At 44.6% G+C, this 20,652-nt stretch overlaps 1 protein-coding gene across 1 annotated transcript in view; it reads right to left on the bottom strand.

Annotated features, from left to right (window-relative positions):
- C2H11orf97 (chromosome 2 C11orf97 homolog) overlaps nucleotides 1-10,702 on the bottom strand; it is a 42,349-nt gene extending 31,647 nt beyond the window's left edge. The window contains exons 1-3 of the mRNA XM_072134141.1: nucleotides 10,624-10,702; nucleotides 6,884-7,018; nucleotides 5,853-5,948 (exon numbers count right to left, since the gene is read on the bottom strand). Of these exons, the coding sequence (XP_071990242.1) occupies nucleotides 5,853-5,948; nucleotides 6,884-7,013 (226 nt within the window). The 5' untranslated portion in view covers nucleotides 7,014-7,018; nucleotides 10,624-10,702. The remainder of the gene's footprint in view (nucleotides 1-5,852; nucleotides 5,949-6,883; nucleotides 7,019-10,623) is intronic.
- Nucleotides 10,703-20,652: the final 9,950 nt, after the last annotated feature.

Raw genomic sequence — 20,652 nt, 5'->3', positions numbered from 1 at the left:
AAGGTTTCCCATTTTCCAGGATCTTTTTAGACATTTTATCCAGAATAGTGTTTACACTTGGAGACTTTTATATCTCCGTGGTTACAGACTACAAATAAACTCTGTGTAGTCTGATATTGTACTCGTGTTTCCTAGTTCCATCTATAATCTATTGTATTTATGGGGCACATTTACTAAGGGTCCGAACGCCGCATTTTCGTCAGGTTTCGCAATTTTTTTACCGTTTTGCCCTGAATTGCCACGGGTTTTTGTCACATCGGCGCCGGCTTGCATGCGACACAAATTGGGGGCGTGGACGTCGGACAACCCGACTGATTCGGACAAACCGCAGAATTTAAAAAGCAAAGTGTGTTGCAAGATCAGCACTCACATGCATTGGGAAGAAGAAGGTGAACTCCGGCGGACCTCAGCGGGGAAGCGACAGATGCAGGAAATTAATGCACGATCTTGGTGAATCGAGGCAGACGGCGGGAATCTTGAGGGACGGGTAAGTAAATGTAACCCAATATGCATATATTGTAACAATAAATATGGTACAGACAAAAAAATCCTACATTGCTGCACTTTCAGACTACATAAACTGTGTGTAGTCTGTTACCAAGGAGACACATAGATCTGAATCCGAGATATATATTAAATAAAATGCAATTTTGCTACCCTCCATCACAATAACCAAAGGGCTACGGTGCCATATAATTAGTTTAATTGTGAAACAGCTTCATTAACAGATGTACCAGCACAGCGGTGTCACACACTACACACATAACACAGACACAATACACCCAGCGTGTAGTCGTCTCATCTGACTGTCACTTATGATGGTGACTCATTTGCTCCACTAAAAGTACAGGAGAAACATTGTCACCTTGATGTCACGTCAATGTTTACTACATTTACAACTTCCTCATTAGCTGTTATCAAAATGGCACCAGAACCAGATAGTGTTAACCCATTCCTTGCCACTATTTTAAAAATTACCAAAAGTTTTCAAAGTAGCTTAAACTATTATTTTTTTAAAGATCCTACTACTACAAATGTCTTTGAAGTCTAAGGAAGCAATATAAATGTATACAGTACAAGCGCCTCCTAGTGGTGGCACCCAGTGTCCCAATATAAAAAGTCTTGGACAGTCTGAGACTATATTTTTATGTGATGATGGAAGCTATAAATTCTCCCCATACAGTGACCTCATTATTACAGGAAGGTTTCGCCATAGGAAAGGATCCTACCACCGGTTCCGACATCGCTACAGACTTTCACACCACATATAGTCATAAATTCACAATACTTCCACTGTGGTTATTGATGGGACATTGCAATCATTCTGTATTTTTGTCCTACATAAATCACCTTGAAACTTAAGGTTTCCACTGCAAATTTTGCGCAATTACATCCTGAGCTTGATACTAAGATGTTGTTAAATATTTTGATATATTATGATGTTCTGCAGCAGCTGAGTTGTGTATTATGTAGTTCTGTGGCAGCTGAGGTGCGTACTATGATGTTCTGCAGCAGCTGAGGTGTGCATTATGATGTTCTGCAGCAGTGGAGGCGTGTATTATGTACTTCTGCAACAGCTAAGGTGTGCATTATGATGTTCTGCAGCAGCTGAGGTGTGTATTATGATCTTCTGGAGCAGATGAGGTGTGCATTGTGATGAACTGCTGCAGATGAGGTGTGTATTATGATGCGTTATTATGTCCTGCAGCAGGTGAGATGTGTATTATGATGTTCTGCAGCAGCTGAGGTGTGCATTATGATGCTCTTCAGCAGTTGAGGTTTGTAGTTTGATGTTCTGCAGCAACTGAGATGTGTATTAAAATATTCTGCAGCAGCTGAGGTATGAATTATGATGTTCTACAGCAGTCAGTTAGCCTTGCTCAATCTAAGGGCTCAATCACACTGCCGTCTGCGGGGCTGTACATGCGGCCGCAAATAGACTGTAAGCTCTTGTATCACCCCCTCATCCTCATAGACTGTAAGCTCTTGTGTCACCCCCTCATCCTCATAGACTCTAAGCTCTTGTTTCACCCCCTCATCCTCATAGACTGTTAGCTCTTGTGTCACCCCCTCATCCTCATAGACTGTAAGCTCTTGTGTCACCCCCTCATCCTCATAGACTGTAAGCTCTTGTGTCACCCCCTCATCCTCATAGACTGTAAGCTCTTGTGTCACCCCCTCATCCTCATAGACTGTAAGCTCTTGTGTCACCCCCTCATCCTCATAGACTGTAAGCTCTTGTGTCACCCCCTCACCCTCATAGACTGTAAGCTCTTGTGTCACCCCCTCACCCTCATAGCCTGTAAGCTCTTGTGTCACCTCCTCATCCTCATAGACTGTAAGCTCTTGTATCACCCCATTATCCTCATATACTGTAAGCTCTTGTGTCACCCCCCTCATCCTCATAGACTGTAAGCTCTTGTGTCACCCCCTCATCCTCATAGACTGTAAGCTCTTGTGTCATTCCCGCATCCTCATAGACTGTAAGCTCTTGTGTCACCTCCTCATCCTCATAGACTGTAAGCTCTTGTATCACCCCCTCATCCTCATAGACTGTAAGCTCTTGTGTCACCCCCTCATCCTCATAGACTCTAAGCTCTTGTATCACCCCCTCATCCTCATAGACTGTTAGCTCTTGTGTCACCCCCTCATCCTCATAGACTGTAAGCTCTTGTGTCACCCCCTCATCCTCATAGACTGTAAGCTCTTGTGTCACCCCCTCATCCTCATAGACGGTAAGCTCTTGTGTCACCCCCTCATCCTCATAGACTGTAAGCTCTTGTGTCACCCCCTCACCCTCATAGACTGTAAGCTCTTGTGTCACCCCCTCACCCTCATAGACTGTAAGCTCTTGTGTCACATCCTCATCCTCAAAGACTGTAAGCTCTTGTATCACCCCATTATCCTCATATACTGTAAGCTCTTGTGTCACCCCCCTCATCCTCATAGACTGTAAGCTCTTGTGTCACCCCCTCATCCTCATAGACTGTAAGCTCTTGTGTCATTCCCGCATCCTCATAGACTGTAAGCTCTTGTGTCACCTCCTCATCCTCATAGACTGTAAGCTCTTGTGTCACCTCCTCATCCTCATAGACTGTAAGCTCTTGTGTCACCCCCTCATCCTCATAGACTGTAAGCTCTTGTGTCATTCCCGCATCCTCATAGACTGTAAGCTCTTGTGTCACCCCTTCATCCTCATAAACTGTAAGCTCTTGTGTCACCCCCTCATCCTCATAGACTGCAAGCTCTTGTATCACCCCCTCATCCTCATAGACTGTAAGCTCTTGTGTCACCCCCTCATCCTCATACACTGTAAGCTCTTGTATCACCCCCTCATTCTCATAGACTGTAAGCTCTTGTGTCACCCCCTCATCCTCATAGACTGTAAGCTCCTGTGTCACCCCCTCATCCTCATAGACTGTAAGCTCTTGTGTCACTCCCTCATCCTCATAGACTGTAAGCTCTTGTGTCACCCCCTCATCCTCATAGACTGTAAGCTCTTGTGTCACCCCCTCATCCTCATGGACTGTAAGCTCCTGTGTCACCCCCTCATCCTCATAGACTGTAAGCTCCTGTGTCACCCCCTCATCCTCATAGACTGTAAGCTCTTGTGTCACTCCCTCATCCCAATAGACTGTTAGCTCTTGTGTCACCCCCTCATCCTCATAGACTGTAAGCTCTTGTGTCACCCCCTCATCCTCATAGACTGTAAGCTCTTGTGTCACCCCCTCATCCTCATAGACTGTAAGCTCTTGTGTCACCCCCTCCTCCTCATAGACTGTAAGCTCTTGTGTCACCCCCTCAACCTCATAGACTGCAAGCTCCTGCGGGCAGGGCCCTCACTCCCATTGTTTGGTATGACACTATTATTACTCTGTCATGTTGTATTTTGGTTGTATATGTTTCCCATAATCTATAAAGTGCTACGGAATATAAATAATCATGATTATTATTATATTATTATTATTATTAATAATATCAGCCCCCGCCTATGAGACAGAGTGCTGCTATTCACCCTGGAAAAACAAGCAGACACTTTCCCTACACCGGAGCCTTCTGTGGCCACGATCTCTCGGGCACTGCCCCAAGTCCAACCCTGACCATAACTATTCCGAATGAGAATTTTCTAATTTAGTTTTTTTTTTTTATTCACAGTTTTTAATTCAACCATCCTCAACCACCAATAATAAATTGCCCATAAAGATGTTGGCTGGCAGGGAAGTGCTTAAATAAATCAGTGAGAACATTATCTTTTCCACTCGAGAGGCCGTGCCTGTGCGTCTCCCCGTACAAGCGCCTCGGCTTCGCTCTTGAAGGAATACTGCACTGGTTGAGTTTTGATTTAATAATGACATACGCTGCCGCGGTGATATTACTGATGGATATTTATGACGTCCCGGCCAGTGAACATTCACATTTTAATGTATTATCCCAACATGTCGAGCCGAAGCCAATGCCGAAAAAGCAAACTGTTACAGTAGCCGAGCACCTCCGCAGCCACATCACATACATCTCAGCCCCATGTCCATTACACCGCTCCTAATGAACACGTCCACTCAAGCTTATATCACATGGGGATTATTAATGAGGCTTCTTCCAGCCAGACTGGAAATATACAAGGAGTGATGTCTATTTTTTTCAGATTACTAAAACTTTACCGTTTCACTATTTATTAGGTTACAAAAAAAACCAAAAGATTTTATTCAAATACGGTGGGAGGAAGTAGCTTAAAATATTTCTATTCAAAACCCTCAAATCCTTAATAAAGATCAGCCCTTGAGTTATAGTCTATCCATCCAGTCATTAGAAAATTCTAAACCAATCCAAAATGTCTGCCAAACAGCCTTTTTTTGCATTTTTGTGAAGAAATTTGATAAAAGAACTCACAAACATTCATCTTACAAGACCACGGCCTCCTCCGTCTACTATTTTGCTCCTTATAATAATTTTTTTTTTCTGACTTCTCACGTGCTTTACCTGATTTCTAGAATTTACTACCTAATCAGATATTTGAGCTTATTTACTAAGAGTCCTGCGGCCGCGCTTTCCGACTTTTCGGGAATTGTGTCGCACGCGATAGGATTTTGGTGCTTTGCGCCGGCTTTCATCGGACAGAAATCAGGGGGGGGCGGGTCGTCGGACGATAAGACGGATTCGGACAAAGTGCAGGATTTAACTTTAAATTTGTGTCGCAAGATCAAGCACTTACATGCAGCGGGAAGAAGAAGGTGAACTCCGGCGGACCTGAGCGGGGAAGCGACACATGCAGGATATCGGGCTCACTATCTTAGAGAATCGCGGCAGCCGTGCATTGGAGTCGGGGAACGCTCCCGGGGATCGCGCAGGGATGGGTAAGTAAATCTTCCCCATTGTGCGATAAGATCTAAGGTGAAACTTGTTTTGATTTCTTTTTTCCTCTGACCCTCTGAGGATATTTCAGAAAATGATACTGAGGCCTTACCACCTCCTTCAAAAAGTTTCCTCCTCCTGTACTCTTACTCATGAGTCTACCAAAATAATTATGTCTATTCAACGTCCACTTACCTTATACCATTCACCCACATTATCAGAACTATTAGTCCCAGTCACTGACTTTAAAGTTACCCAAGTGTGTGGCCTTGGAATTAACTTTACTTCCGGCCTCGTCTTCTGCTTCAGACCAAACCAGACCTTACGATTTCCTTCAATTTGCTTTGAATGGACAAATGTAATGCTTAATTTCCCCTGTGGTGGCGCTACTGGAAAATTAAACACTTCCGCCCCCTGACCTATAACTTAACTTTTTTTCATTGATTCTAGATTTTGGACAATTCCTACTATAGAGTAGGGTCCATAGTTTTTGATGTTCTCACCTGATGGAAGTTTAATTTCTTCTTTCTCAAAAAATCTTTCCTCCTCAGTCAGCTCTTGAATCCTTTTCGGTGTGCCAACATAAAAGAAATGCCTCCCTGTTTGAATATTAAAATATTTATGGTCAAAACTTTGAATGGGACATCAATATATGGTTGGTGGAGGTCCCACCAGACACGCTCTATGACAGTGATGGCGAACCTCTTAGAGATCGAGTGCCCAAACTACAACAAAGACCCGCTTATTTATCGCAAAGTGCCAACACAGAAATGTAATTTGTGATTTACACTCCCTGCTCTGTCACAGCTTTCATTCATATCGGCACCCTGAGGACACCAATAAAGCAGAAAATAGTCCCAGGTAGAGCTGTCACTTTAAAATAGCTCTGTGCACAGCAAGTCCTGGGCTGTCTGGGACTGCAGGAGGATACCTGGGGTCATCTCTGGTGATGACCTGAGTGCCCACAGAAAGGGCTCTGAGTGCCACCTCTGGCACCAGTGCCATAGGTTAGCCATCACTGCTCTATGAGGAGCATCATGTCTACTAGACACAGGTATGGTAGCTCCCAACAATTCTAATACCGTATATACTCGAGTATAAGCCGACCGAAGTATAAGCCAAGGCCCCTAATTTTACCACAAAAACCCGGGAAAACCTATTGACTCGAGTATAAGCCGAGGGTGGGAAATGCATTAATCACAGCCTCCCCAGCATATAGCCTGCTGGACCCTGTCCCATAGTATGTAGCCAGCACCTGCCCCCCAGTATATAGCTTGCCAGCCCATATCCCCCAGTATATAGCCAGCCCCCTGCCTCAGTATAAAGCCAGCCCCCTGCCCCAGTATATAGCCAGCCCCCTGCCCCAGTATATAGCCAGCAGCGGGGGAAGCCAGAAAGGTGAGTTTTGATATATATATTTTTTTACTCAAACATAAGCCTAGTTTAGGTTTTCAGCAAATTTTTTTGTGCTGAAAAACTAGGCTTATACTCGAGTATATAGGGTAATTTTCCAAATGTCCTATATTTTACTTACTGACTGGTAGATCCTCCAGGGAGGAAGTCATGTCCGGTTCGTGACACTCATTGGCAACCTCTTCGTCTGATGTCACGTTCCAGAGGCTAACGTTTCCACCGAGAATTCTGCTCCTTGGTTGTCTCTTCATATCAACTCCGAAAACAGAAAACAATCACATATAATTTGGTATCTAAAAAATGCAAAAGTCACCCAAAAGTTAGTTTGGGCAGCTAGGAAGTAGGGGGCGGACTACTAGAGGACATCCACAACTACTGACCATGCCCCCATATTGAGGCCAGTAATTGGGTGTACAATGCCGGTAGAGCGCCCCCTAAAACTGAGTATAACATGTAAGAAATTCCATATAAAAGTTTAAAGGGTTGGCCACATTACAATAAATATATGCTATTACACACAGGGTTGGCTCCAGGATCCAGTAAGGCCCCTGGGTGACAGAGCCTCAGTGGGCCCCTTTGCAGTGAACTGATGTGGCGGCATTAAAAAATTCTGAAACTAAGACTCCAAAATGTTCCCTAACATATATGTTTATTTTATAAAAGCCACCCTAATACCCTGTATCACAAGCTACAGCCCCTTTTACCGCCATGGATTCCATTTGTACAGCCTTGGGTGGGCCCCCCAGCAGCTCTGGGCCCTGGCACTTGCTGGGGGTGTATATTCACCTGTGCATTCACCTTCATTCAAAACTCCCATCATCCTATGCTGTCTACATGCTCCCCCATTATAAAGAACCCGCTCTGCCTAGTATTGTATGCACAGCATGTCCTTCTGATACCATTCCTACGGGGTATCAATTGCACGCTCCCGCTCCGATGCCAAGGACCAGAATATACACAGTACATACCTTACAATTCCCACCTCCTCTTCAATGTCCCAGCTCTTCCAATCCTCTATTTGTGACCAAAAAGATATATGACAATTCTGTTGTGCAGAAATTTGTGGCGAGTTGTGGGGCATGTGGGGGTACGGCACTTTGGTTCTGTTCTTTAAAGGGAACCTGTCACCAGGAGACCCATTTTTAGCACTCCCCCAGTCCCCACAGAGCATAGTACATACACTGCCAAAGTGTTTTTGTATTAAAAATTGGTTTTACAGAAAAAAAGATATGTTATATTGTACCTTTCATTAGCATCTGCTGTGTGACTAGGCAGTTGTCTATTGGGAGGGGCTGGAAAGTAACAGTTCCCCCCCACCCTTGGGATTCAGCTACTCCATGTGACCTTTTCAAATATATGAAAACACCCATCACTTGGCTTAGCGACGCCCCCTGCTCCTCTACAGCCAATCCTGAGTGATGGGAGTTATTCATATATTAGAAAAGATCACTTGTTTCCCAAGGGTGGGGGGAACTGCTCCTTTCCAGCCCCTCCCAATTGGCAACTGCCTAGTCACACAGCAGATGCTAATGAAAGGTACAATATAACATATCTTTTTTTCTGTAAAACCTATTTTTAATACAAAAACACTTTGGCAGTGTATGTACTATGCTCTGTGGGGACTGGGGGAGTGCTAAAAATGGGTCTCCTGGTGACAGGTTCCCTTTAAATGAGGTCCAGTTTGAATAAAACAATTGATTATAATAATAATCTTAATTTATATAGCGCCACCAAATTCCGTAGTTTTAGAAATCATAGGGGACATATAATATTACATTACAGAGTACACACAGTCATATGGAACAATTGGAGTGAGGGCCCTGCTCCCAAGAGCTTACAGACTATGAGGATGAGGGGGTGACAAGAGCTTAAAGTCTATGAGGATGAGGGGGTGACACAAGAGCTTACAGTCTATGAGGATGAGGAGGTGACACATGAGCTTACAGTCTATGAGGATGAGGGGGTGACACAAGAGCTTACAGTCTATGAGGATGAGGGGGTGACACAAGATCTTACAGTCTATGAGGATGAGGGGATGACACAAGAGGTTACAGTCTATGAGGATGAGGGGATAACACAAGAGCTTACAGTCTATGAGGATGAGGGGATGACACAAGAGCTTACAGTCTATGAGGATGAGGGGATGACACAAGAGCTTACAGTCTATGAGGATGAGGGGGTGACACAAGAGCTTACAGTCTATGAGGATGAGGGGGTGACACAAGAGCTTACAGTCTATGAGGATGAAGGGGTGACACAAGAGCTTACAGTCTATGAGGATGAGGGGTGACACAAGAGCTTACAGTCTATGAGGATGAAGGGGGGACAGAAGAGTTTACAGTCTATGAGGATGAGGGGGTGACACAAGAGCTTACAGTCTATGAGGATGAGGGGGTGACACAAGAGCTTACAGTCTATGAGGATGAGGGAGTGCCACAAGAGTTTACAGTCTATGAGGATGAGGGGGTGACACAAGAGCTTACAGTCTATGAGGAAGAGGGGGGACACAAGAGCTTACAGTCTATGAGGATGAAGGGGTGACACAAGAGCTTACAGTCTATGAGGATGAAGGGGGTGACACAAGAGCTTACAGTCTATGAGGATGAAGGGATGACACAAGAGCTTACAGTCTATGAGGATGAAGGGGTGACACAAGAGCTGACAGTCTACGAGGATGAGGGGTGACACAGGAGATAACATTGTAAAACACCATGTAGGAAGAGAGTTATAAAACTATAGCATTAGCTTCTACAACAAGCTCACACCGCAGATCATCCACCTGGAAGAGACAACACTTAAAGCTATGGCTGCCAGATCATATCAGGTCATGAGGCACATAGTGGCTCTGCCAGAATCAATCAGTCTCGCTGTTCGTCTTGTCTCGAGAATCAACCATCCTTTTACTCACAGGTCAGCGTCCATATTTTCTACCCCTGCGGTGCTCTTATTATATATTTTTGAATCTTATTTCCCTTTTAATATTTGTTTTATTGTGAAAATAATTTTCATGACATAAAAAGATTTCCCCTCAATTCATTTTTTTTCCTTTTGCTATTAAATGGTCGATCCAGGTTTTAAATGCAAAACCTTTTATCCCTAGGTAAGTGATCAATTTAAGATCTACCTTGGTCTGACAACCGGCGTCATTTGCTGATTGAACTGACACGATCGAAAGTTGAATGAACAAAGTGGTGGCCCAGGATACTCTGATAACGATGGAAGATTACTATATTATGACAACAGTATGGATTCAGGGTCCCTTTAGTACAAAGATGGATTTTTACTTAAAGGAAATCTACCACCCGGATCAAAGGTTGTAAACCAAGCTTTTAAAATTATGCAAATGAGACTGCGGGGCTTCAGAATCCATAGGTGTTAATGGAGCCTGAAGCCCCTCAAGCTCATTTGCATAATGTAAAGCCTTTTTTGATTGAAACAAGGGTATAAGTAGCTAAAAGAAGAACAGATACACACCAGTATGTCAGTGTGCTTAGTTTACAACCTTTGATCCTGGTGGTAGATGCGCCTTAAACTCCTTCTTGTCCTGTTGATACTGTGGCTGGATCTAGTAATTTATTGCGTCGTAGAGAGCGAATCTTAACCAACTTTTACCTAACATTTACCTATCCGTAAAATATTTATGTCCAGAAATTATATGGTTAAAAATAGGTAATAAATCTTCAAATATATTCTATAATAACATAGAATTTACTTATAATTATAAAGCCAATATGGAACCTAAAAAAACCCCATAAAATGTCAAATCATCGAAATCACATAATACAATGCGCATTGTGATCTTCTTATGTTACTCGTTTCGAGTTTTCACATTTCCAAATTTATTTTATTTAAAATCCCTACCTTCAAAAATGGACCGAGATCCAGCGGCTGCCTGATATATTCCTACAGCGCGGTGATTAGAGGATTAGGTGACTATAGTTACCATAGACACATCTTACAAAACAGGGTGGAGCGGACACTTTGGCACAGTATCGTGTGATATTCCCCAAAGTATTGTCAATTCTCTTTTCAATTGTTTCTTTCTACATGACTTCACTTCAGTGAAGACATTCTGCAGGATTTCTGACCCGTGTTATACTCAACAGTGATTTCTTAATTTAAACTAGATTTAACGCCATCACCTCTAGCTGTAATATATGATAAACCTGCTTCATCGAGTCATGACTAGATTATTGTTGCCAATTTTTAATTGCAGTACCATGCCTGACCATATGGTGTGCTGTTTAGAAGAGAGAGGGATGTTCAATACCGTAGAGTAGAACATCTGTAAGGGGTAGAAATATTTGGTAAAATGGAATGTTGAGTGATGGGGTGGACGGGGATAGAGGGTTTTCGTGTTCTTAAAGTTGTTGGCAGTAGAAGCCCAGTCTAATATCCAATGAAAACTTGAAATGTGGTGGTTCATCCTTCAACTGATGAGTGGGTCAAATTAGTTGTTTCTCTTGCCCTGCCTTCCATCTTCTTCCACATCCTTGTCCTGAGGATACTCCATTAGCCACTACTTCCTTGCAAAGAAGGTTCATCAAATTCTGTGATGGCCAACCTGTTCCTTGTATCCCATAATCCAAGATGTTCATGTATGTGATGTTCATGGACAAACACTTTAACTAATTGATGGAAACGAAGGCAATACTTAAAGGGGGAAGCTATGTGATGCATAGACAACATCATGACGCCTTCATTTTGAGAATGAAGGTCCTGTTGCCCTTCATCCTTGCCGCTTCAGTCATTCATGGTACTGGCAGAGATACCATTCCCTGGAGGTGTATGGCATTACCATCAGTTCCGTATAGAATGAATGAAGCGACAATACACATACTTGACCTTCCGTCAGGAGGGCACCTGCCATGAGGCGAGCTGAGAAACTCTGCTGCTGGAAGAGGGGGCGGCACTGTGCTCCCACCCCCTGTCAGCCAGCACGACGCTCCCATCCCCACCGATCTCCCCCCTCCAGCCGGGATCAAGCTCCCGTCCCCCAGCGTCAAGCCCCTGTCCCCGCCGAGTGGCACCGATCTCGCATCCTGCTCCTGCCCTCTGGCAGGCTCCGAGCCCGCTCCCAGTTCACCTCCGCTCGAATTCCCCCTCCGCACCCGGCATTGAGGACCATAAAAGAAAGGTAAACTTTATCTTTGTATATGTGTATATATGCTGTATGTATATGCAGTATTTGTGATATTTATCAGGGCTTCTATTTTGTACTACACGGCGGTACACTGTATGCATTATATATTAAATGGTGGCATGCTGTATGCATTTTATACTACATGACGATACGCTGTATGCATTTTATACTACATGGTGATATGTTGTATGCATTTTATAATACATGGTGGTATTCTGTATGCATTTTATACTACATGGCGGCACACTGTATGCATTTTATACTACATTGCATTACGCTGTATGCATTTTATACTACATGGTCATATGCATTTTATAATACATGACAGCATGCGCTATGCATTTTATACTACATGGTGGTACGCTGTATGCATTTTATACTACATGGCGGTACACTATACATTTTATACTGCATGGTGGCACGCTGTATGCATTTTATACTACATGGCGGTACTCTATATGCATTTTTTACTACATGGCGGTATGCTATATGCATTTTATACTACATGGTGGCACCCTGTATGCATTTTATACTGCATGGCGGCATACTGTATGCTTTATTTTCACACGAAACCAATATGATGGATCTGGTCCTTACACTCCCTGATATATTACATATATGGGGGGGGGGGGGGCGTCTCTCTATGGCGCCCCAGGCAGCAGACTTGGCAGGCTTGGTACACCCATGCCTGCCGATATATTCAGATGGGGGACACGACCATCTATCGGACTCCCACTAATCATGGTATCTCCTAACCAATGTGAGTATTGGTCAAACCCTTTGAAAATCCAAAATTAAGGTTTACTGATTTGCATTTATTCCGCATAATAAATTGGTTCATCAGAAATGTATTTCTAGTCATTTCCTTTCTTGCTGCAGAAAGGAATAAATATTTCTTCTTTCCGCTTCTACTTTAACATCTGGATCCCGCCGGTGTTTATAAACCTGGATTTAGTTCTGCAAGTGAGAAAACACAGGAGACAGAAAACGCTGAGTGTCGAGGAGTCAGCATTAAACTTGCATTTCTTTAAATATATGTGATATAAAAATGTCAAAATCCATGAGCCGAGGCACAGGATGGAAATAGCTCCAGTTTTAAAGGAGATTTGCCTAAAGTCAGGACTAATTTCTCTTTGTCTGAGGAGGCACAGCAGGAGGTCTGTCCTCTGTACAGGCGGATTAGAAAACCCTCAGCATTAAAGACTTTTCATTTAGAAATCAAAGGACAAAGTTATCAAAGTCTTTAATTATAGATGAACTTCACAAATTTAAAGTTTATGTCCTGGAAGAATGTGACAACACAATGAGGATGAACTCAGAGAAGAAGTCCCATAGCTTACACTCTACAGGAGAGAGGACCCTGACCATAAGAGCTTACACTCTACAGGAGAGAGAACCCTGCCTGAAAGAGCTTACACTCTACAGGAGAGAGGATCCTGTCCATAAGAGCTTATACTCTAAAGGAGAGATGACCCTGACCACAAGAGCTTACACTCTACAGGAGAGAGGACCCTGCCCGGAAGAGCTTACACTCTACCGCAGAGAGGACCTGCCCATAAGAGCTTACACTCTACAGGAGAGAGGACCCTGCACATAAGAGCTTACACTCTACCGCAGAGAGGACCTGCCCATAAAAGCTTACACTCTACAGGAGAGAGGACCCTGCCCATAAGAGCTTACACTCTACAGGAGAGAGGACCCTGCACATAAGAGCTTACACTCTACAGGAGAGAGGACTCTGCACATAAGAGCTTACACTCTACAGAAGAGAGGACCCTGCACATAAGAGCTTACACTCTACAGGAGAGAGGACCCTGCCCATAAGAGCTTACACTCTACAAGTGAGAGGACACTGCCCATAAGAGCTTACACGCTACAGGAGAGAGGACCCTGCCCATAAGAGCTTACACTCTACAGGAGAGAGGATCCTGCCCATAAGAGCTTACACTCTACAGGAGAGGGGACCCTGCCCACAAGAGCTTACACTCTACAGGAGAGTGGATCCTGCCCATAAGAGCTTACACTCTACAGGAGAGAGGACCCTGCCCATAAGAGCTTACAATCTACAGGAGAGGGGATCCTGCCCATAAGAGCTTACACTCTACAGGAGAGAGGACCCTGTCCATAAGAGCTTACACTCTACAGGAGAGAGGATCCTATGCAAAAGAGCTTACACTGTACAGGAGAGAGGATCCTATGCATAAGAGCTTACACTCTACAGGAGAGAGGACCCTGCCCATAAGAGCTTACGCTCTACAGGAGAGAGTATCCTGCCCATAAGAGCTAACACTCTACAGGAGAGAGGATCCTGCCCATAAGAGCTTATACTCTACAGGAGATAGGACCCTGCCCATAAGAGCTTACACTCTACAGGAGAGAGGACTCTGCCCATAAGAGCTTACACTCTACAGGAGAGAGGATCCTGTCCATGAGAGCTTACAATTTACAGAAGAGAGGACCCTGTCCAAAAGAGCTTACATTCTACAGAAGAGAGGACCCTGTCCAAAAGAGCTTATACTCTACAGAAGAGAGGACCCTGTCCATAACAGCTTACACTGTACAGGAGAGAGGACCCTGCCCATAAGAGCTTAAACTCTACAGGAGAGGGGATCCTGCCCATAAGAGCTTACACTCTACAGGAGAGAAGACCCTGTCCATAAGAGCTTACACTCTACAGGAGAGAGGATCCTATGCATAAGAGCTTACACTCTACAGGAGAGAGGACCCTGCCCATAAGAGCTTACGCTCTACAGGAGAGAGGATCCTGCCCATAAGAGCTTACACTCTACAGGAGAGAGGATCCTGTCCATAAGAGCTTACATTCTACAGAAGAGTGGACCCTGTCCAAAAGAGCTTACATTCTACAGAAGAGAGGACCCTGTCCAAAAGAGCTTATACTCTATAGGAGAGATGACCCTGACCATAAGAGCTTACACTCTACAGGAGAGAGGACCCTGCCCGGAAGAGCTTACACTCTACCGCAGAGAGGACCTGCCCATAAGAGCTTACACTCTACAGGAGAGAGGACCCTGCCCATAAGAGCTTACACTCTACCGCAGAGAGGACCTGCCCATAAAAGCTTCCACTCTACAGGAGAGAGGACCCTGCCCATAAGAGCTTACACTCTACAGGAGAGAGGACCCTGCCCATAAGAGCTTACACTCTACAGGAGAGAGGACTTTGCCCATAAGAGCTTGCACTCTACAAGAGAGAGGACCCTGCCCATAAGAGCTTACACTCTACAGGAGAGAGGACCCTTCCCATAAGAGCTTACACTCTACAGGAGAGAGGGACCTCCCCATAGGAGCTTCCACTCTACAGGAGGGAGGGCCCTCACCATAAGTTTGCACTCTACAGGAGAGAGGACCCTGCCCATAAGAGCTTACACTCTACAGGAGAGAGGACCCTGACCTTAAGAGCTTACACTCTACAGGAGAGAGGGACCTCCCCATAGGAGCTTCCACTCTACAGGAGGGAGGGCCCTCACCATAACAGTTTGCACTCTACAGGAGAGAGGACCCTGCCCATAAGAGCTTACACTCTACAAGTGAGAGGACACTGCCCATAAGAGCTTACACTCTAGAGGAGAGAGGACCCTGCCCATAAGAGCTTACACTCTACAGGAGAGAGGACCCTGCCCATAAGAGCTTACACTCTACAGGAAAGTGGACCCTATCCATAATAGCTTACACTCTAGAGGAGAGAGGATCCTGCCCATAAGAGCTTACACTCTACAGGAGAGAGGTTCCTATGCATAAGAGCTTACACTCTACAGGAGAGGGGACCCTGCCCATAAGAGCTTACACTCTACAGGAGAGAGGATCCTGCCCATAAGAGCTTACACTCTACAGGAGAGAGGACCCTGCCCATAAGAGCTTACACTCTACAGGAGAGAGGACCCTGTCCATAAGAGCTTAGACTCTACAGGAGAGAGGACCCTGCCCATAAGAGCTTACACTCTACAGGAGAGATGACCCTGCACATAAGCGCTTACACTCTACAGGAGAGAGGACCCTGACCATAAGAGCTTACACTCTACAGGAGAGAGGACCCTGCGCATAAGAGCTTACACTCTACAGGAGAGAGGATCCTATGCATAATAGCTTACACTCTACAGGAGAGAGGACCCTGCCCATAAGAGCTTACACTCTATAGGAGAGAGGACCCTGCCCATAAGAGCTTACACTCTGCAGGAGAGAGGACCCTGCCCATTGCCCATTGCAGGTCCTAGAGCCTTCAGTTGATTATAGCCCATTAAAGGGATTGTCTTGGAGTTTTCATTGATGACCCCTCGCTGATCCTGAGGAGCCATTGCTGTGTAGCACATGCAGGGGGCAGGCAGAAGTGTAGTACAAGTACAGGTCAAGTTATGAGCAGGTAGATTTGTGCTAAACTGAATATTCAGGTAACAAGTCTGAACAAGAGCCACAAGTACAAGGTCAGAGGATTGTCCAAGGTTCAAATTCAGAATTTTCAGAGGATTGCAGATAGGAAAACCTGTTCAACTTGTTTCTCATGTCTCGGCACCTTGTATCAACCAGATTGGATTCATTACAACAATAACATACAGCCCTGCTCAGTGTTATTGGCGCTCATGAAGTTTGAGTACATAACATGGAATATCTCCTACAAAAAATAAATCAAGTTGTTTTGTACAGAGATTTGTGTTACATACAAAAGAGCAAATGCTAAATAATCATTGAAACAAAAAACAATGGGAGGGAAAAATAGAAAAACCTAAAGCTTGCTGTGACATGAGTATTGGCCCCTTTACATTAGACATTTTGGCTTGTCTGTGGTTATTCACATATGCAAATCACCTGTGATTAATTGTCAATGCCCAGGTGACGTGAATTAGCCAATGAAAAGCCACACGTTATTCCATTTTCACAATGTTGAAGACAAAGGCGTCTGACGACATCAGAACTTCTATTATTAGCAAATATAAGGGTATGAGACAGTGCTCAATATTATTAAGAAGTTTGCCAAGCATGAAAATGTCCAAAACCTCCCTGAATGTGGGGGAAAGAGGAAAATTGACATATTGGGGCAGCTTTACTTACCCGGTCCTGTCGCGATCCAGCGGCGCGTTCTCCGTCGAGGATTCGGGTCTTCTGGCGATTCACTAAGGTAGTGTGCTCGATGTCCACCAAGTATCGCTGCTGCGCTGAAGTCCGCCGGAGTTTGCCAGAGTTCACCATCCTATGCTGGGTGCAGGTAAGCGCGTGTCAATCGACACATTTTTTAAAAAGAATAAGTTTTTTCCGAATCCGTTGGGTTATCCGACGGCCACGCCCTCCGATTTCTGTGGCATGCATGCCAGTGCCGATGCGCCGCAATCCGATCGCGTGCGCCAAAAACCTAGGGCAATTCGTCGCAAACCAGTAATTTCCGGGAAACCCGACGAAAAAGAGTGATTCGGGGCCCTTAGTAAATGACCCCCAATATGTCTTTGAAGGTTGGGAATGGTGGAAAAAAAAAAACACTACAACAAACATCCAAAGACCTGAAGGTCAACCTAGAACTGTCTGGGGTCATGGTTTCAACAAGTACCATACGCCACACACTAAACCAAGGAGAACTTTTTGGGTGAAGGCCATGGAAGAAACCACTGCTGAAGAAACACATAAGGAATGACTGATCTCCGCCAAGGAGAACCTTGACAAACCAAAATTCATCTGGAAACATGTTGCGTGGACAGATGAAACTGAAATAGAACTTTTTTGGCAGTGCAAAGCAACAGATTGTTCACAGATGACCTACCAACAGATATGCTTGGCGGAGGACCCATAATGCTGTGGGGGTTGCTTTGCTGCATCTGGTGCTGGACGGCTTGACTGAGGGCTTGATTTATCAAAAGAGCAAAAAGTCCTACCCAGTGTAAGAAAACTTGGTTTGAGTCAAAGATCATGGGTTCTCCAGCAAGATAATGATCCAAGCACAAATCAAAATGTACACAGGAATGGCCATAAACGGGTCCTGACCTCAATCCCACTGAAAATCTTTGGGGTGAGCTTAAATCTGATATTTTGAAAAAGAACCTGCAAAGATTGACGAGCTTGAACAAACTGCAAAGTTGGAGAATATTGAAGCTGAGAAGCTTGTAGATGGCTACAAGAAATGCTTGGAGGCTTCATCAATGCCAAAGGTTGTGCACCTGAATATTGATTAGGGGCCTTCATTCCTGCACACGCTGTATAACAGTGTTTTATTGTTGTATTATTTTGGACCACTAATAAAAAAGTGGTCTAATTTTGGTCCAATTTTATTTATTTCTAAAGATGCTTTATGAACTACCGATGGGAGCAGCCGCCCCGCTATATATCTTTAGGATGTATCTGGCGGCACCAGAGTGGCAGAGTTTCCATCATATGCCCGGGCTCATATGATAAACCTCCCCCATAGAGTATAGATAGATATGAAAGTTGGTCCTGTACATGCACTTCCACTGTAGGTGCACCAGAGGGGATCCTGCACCATCCATAGAATAAAGTAATTCTAGGCAATCATCAAGTTAAAAATTGATTGTTTATTAGTGTGACCCAAAAATCTTGTAATGTTTCGACAAAACTCTTGCCTTAGTCAAACATGAGACGTTTAAGGAGAAATGCCCCCTGCTGTCCAGCCGCCCCCCTCAGCTCGCCGCCCCATGTTCTTGATGCTAAGGGGCAAATAGTGCCCTAGTGGTTAGCATCTTTGGATATCAGGTGCTGGTATTTCTCTTTATAATTGTGTTCTTAAAAAGTCAAATTCTCCTTATGTGGCTCATGTTTTGCCGAAACGTTACAAGATTTTCTGGCCGCACTAATACACAAGCAATTTTGCACTTGATGCCTAGTATTACTTTATTATATAGATAGATATGAGACACATGTAAATCTATAAAGTAGAATCTGGCCCATAACAAAGCTAGCATCTCACAGCATCCATATCACAGCTCTGACAGACCCAGTTTATGTCTCTGTGTTCTCCTCAAAAAGGAGAGTCGTGCTGCCCTCTGCTGTACATATACAGACAGTCGCCAAATAGGACACGTTCTGTAGGCTTGTTCTTAAATTGACTGTTTATGAACAGGTATAAAGAGAAATACCAGCACCTGATATCCAAAGATAGTAACCACTAGGACCGTATTTGCCACTAAGCATCAAGGCCAGCTGGGGGTGGGGGGTGGGGGGGCTGAATAGCAGGGAGTTTATTTATATTTACAACAAATGTTGGTTGTGGGACCCAATCAAAAGCCACCCCCTAAGATGTGTCATGTGTTGGTGGAGCAGCTTGAAGGATGAAAAGGACCTTAGTGATGCTTCAGATCCTTGAACCCCTTCATGCTGCTGGTCGGGATAGAGCCAGGGGATGGAAGAAAAAGTCTTTATCATAGAGCCACTGGAACTGGGTATGTATAAAAACGTTAATGGGTGTAGTAGAGCTGTGTGTGTTTGAGGGAATGGATGTAGCAGAGCTATGTATGTGTTTAGCATTTTTAATTGCTGTAAAATATATATGCAACATCCCCCCTCGGGGCCTAGACTTTTCTTGGGGCCTGGAGGCAGCCAGGACTCAGAATACCAGAGTGGCCGGCGGATGCGGCCTTGGGCGCGTTACTGTCACGGTGCTTGGTAAGGGGACCGGAGGGCTGTCCTATAGCCTGGCAGGTCTCCAGCGGGTGGTGTGTGCAAGAAATATGGAGGGAGAGGCTGATGTACTAGTTCTCCCTAGGGCAACCCCTGAGGGTCTGTAAGATAAGTCCCTGGGTAATTGATGGGGAAGGCCGTGGTGGTAGACAGCCGTATCCAGGGATCAGACGGAGGCAACGTTGTGCAAATCAACTTACAGTTCTTTATTCAAATGCAGGCAACGGCCAAATGATTAACAGCAGATTCAGAAAAAGATTCAGCAAGCTGGAAGAGTCATGGAGAGCTGGTCCACAGGAAGGTTACACACAGCCTGGTAGTAGATTCAGGCTGGGCTGGTAGCGAGGGAGCATAGTCTGGGTGGTGGATCTCAGCTCTGGGGCTTAAGTCTCCTGACTTGCCCTGGGTGCTAGGCAAAGACCTGTGGTTCCTGGTATTAGGACACTGGTTAATGCAGCACTGTCACGTGCTGCTCACTCTTCTGCTCCCTGCTCAGACAGACCATGGTTTGGTTCTCTCAGAAGATCCTGTGCTCCCGCCCACCAGGGGTTTTTAAATTCCCTTGGTCAGGTAGTAGCACTTCTCCAATCAGCTTCCAGCTTGCTTTACAAGAACATCATATGACAATAGCATTAGGTATTGTTAACTCTTTCCTTACCAGACAGTGGCTACAGCTGCAATTAAAAAGTTTTCCAGTACTCCAAAGACTCCCTAGAGAGGTGATCGGTCTCCCTAACAGCTCCTGACATGGAGAGAGCGCTATTCGCAACTACCACCTTGGCTATGCGTTGGCAGGGATGTTGCATATATTTTCTTTTTTTGATAAAATCTGTGGTGTTTCTTATAGTAGGGAATATATTATAGTCCAATAAATACAGTATCTAATAATTATGGTGGCACTGTACATTATATTTACTGTATAATTGCTATACACATTATTATACACATTAGTGTACATACATTAAATGTCTTCGTGATGAAAAGGGTTGTGTAGGCTTCTATATGTTTTACCAGTGTCATGGGGGGGAGCTGTAGTTATGAAAGGCACAACCCTGAGCCAGAGTGGGGGTGTAAAAACAAGAACGCTAGTTGTACGTACCACACTGTTACCCTCAC

The sequence above is a fragment of the Engystomops pustulosus genome, chromosome 2 (genome assembly GCF_040894005.1).
Source record: "Engystomops pustulosus chromosome 2, aEngPut4.maternal, whole genome shotgun sequence".
NCBI classification, from domain to species: Eukaryota; Metazoa; Chordata; class Amphibia; order Anura; family Leptodactylidae; genus Engystomops; species Engystomops pustulosus.
This window is presented reverse-complemented; position numbering and strand designations above follow the sequence as displayed.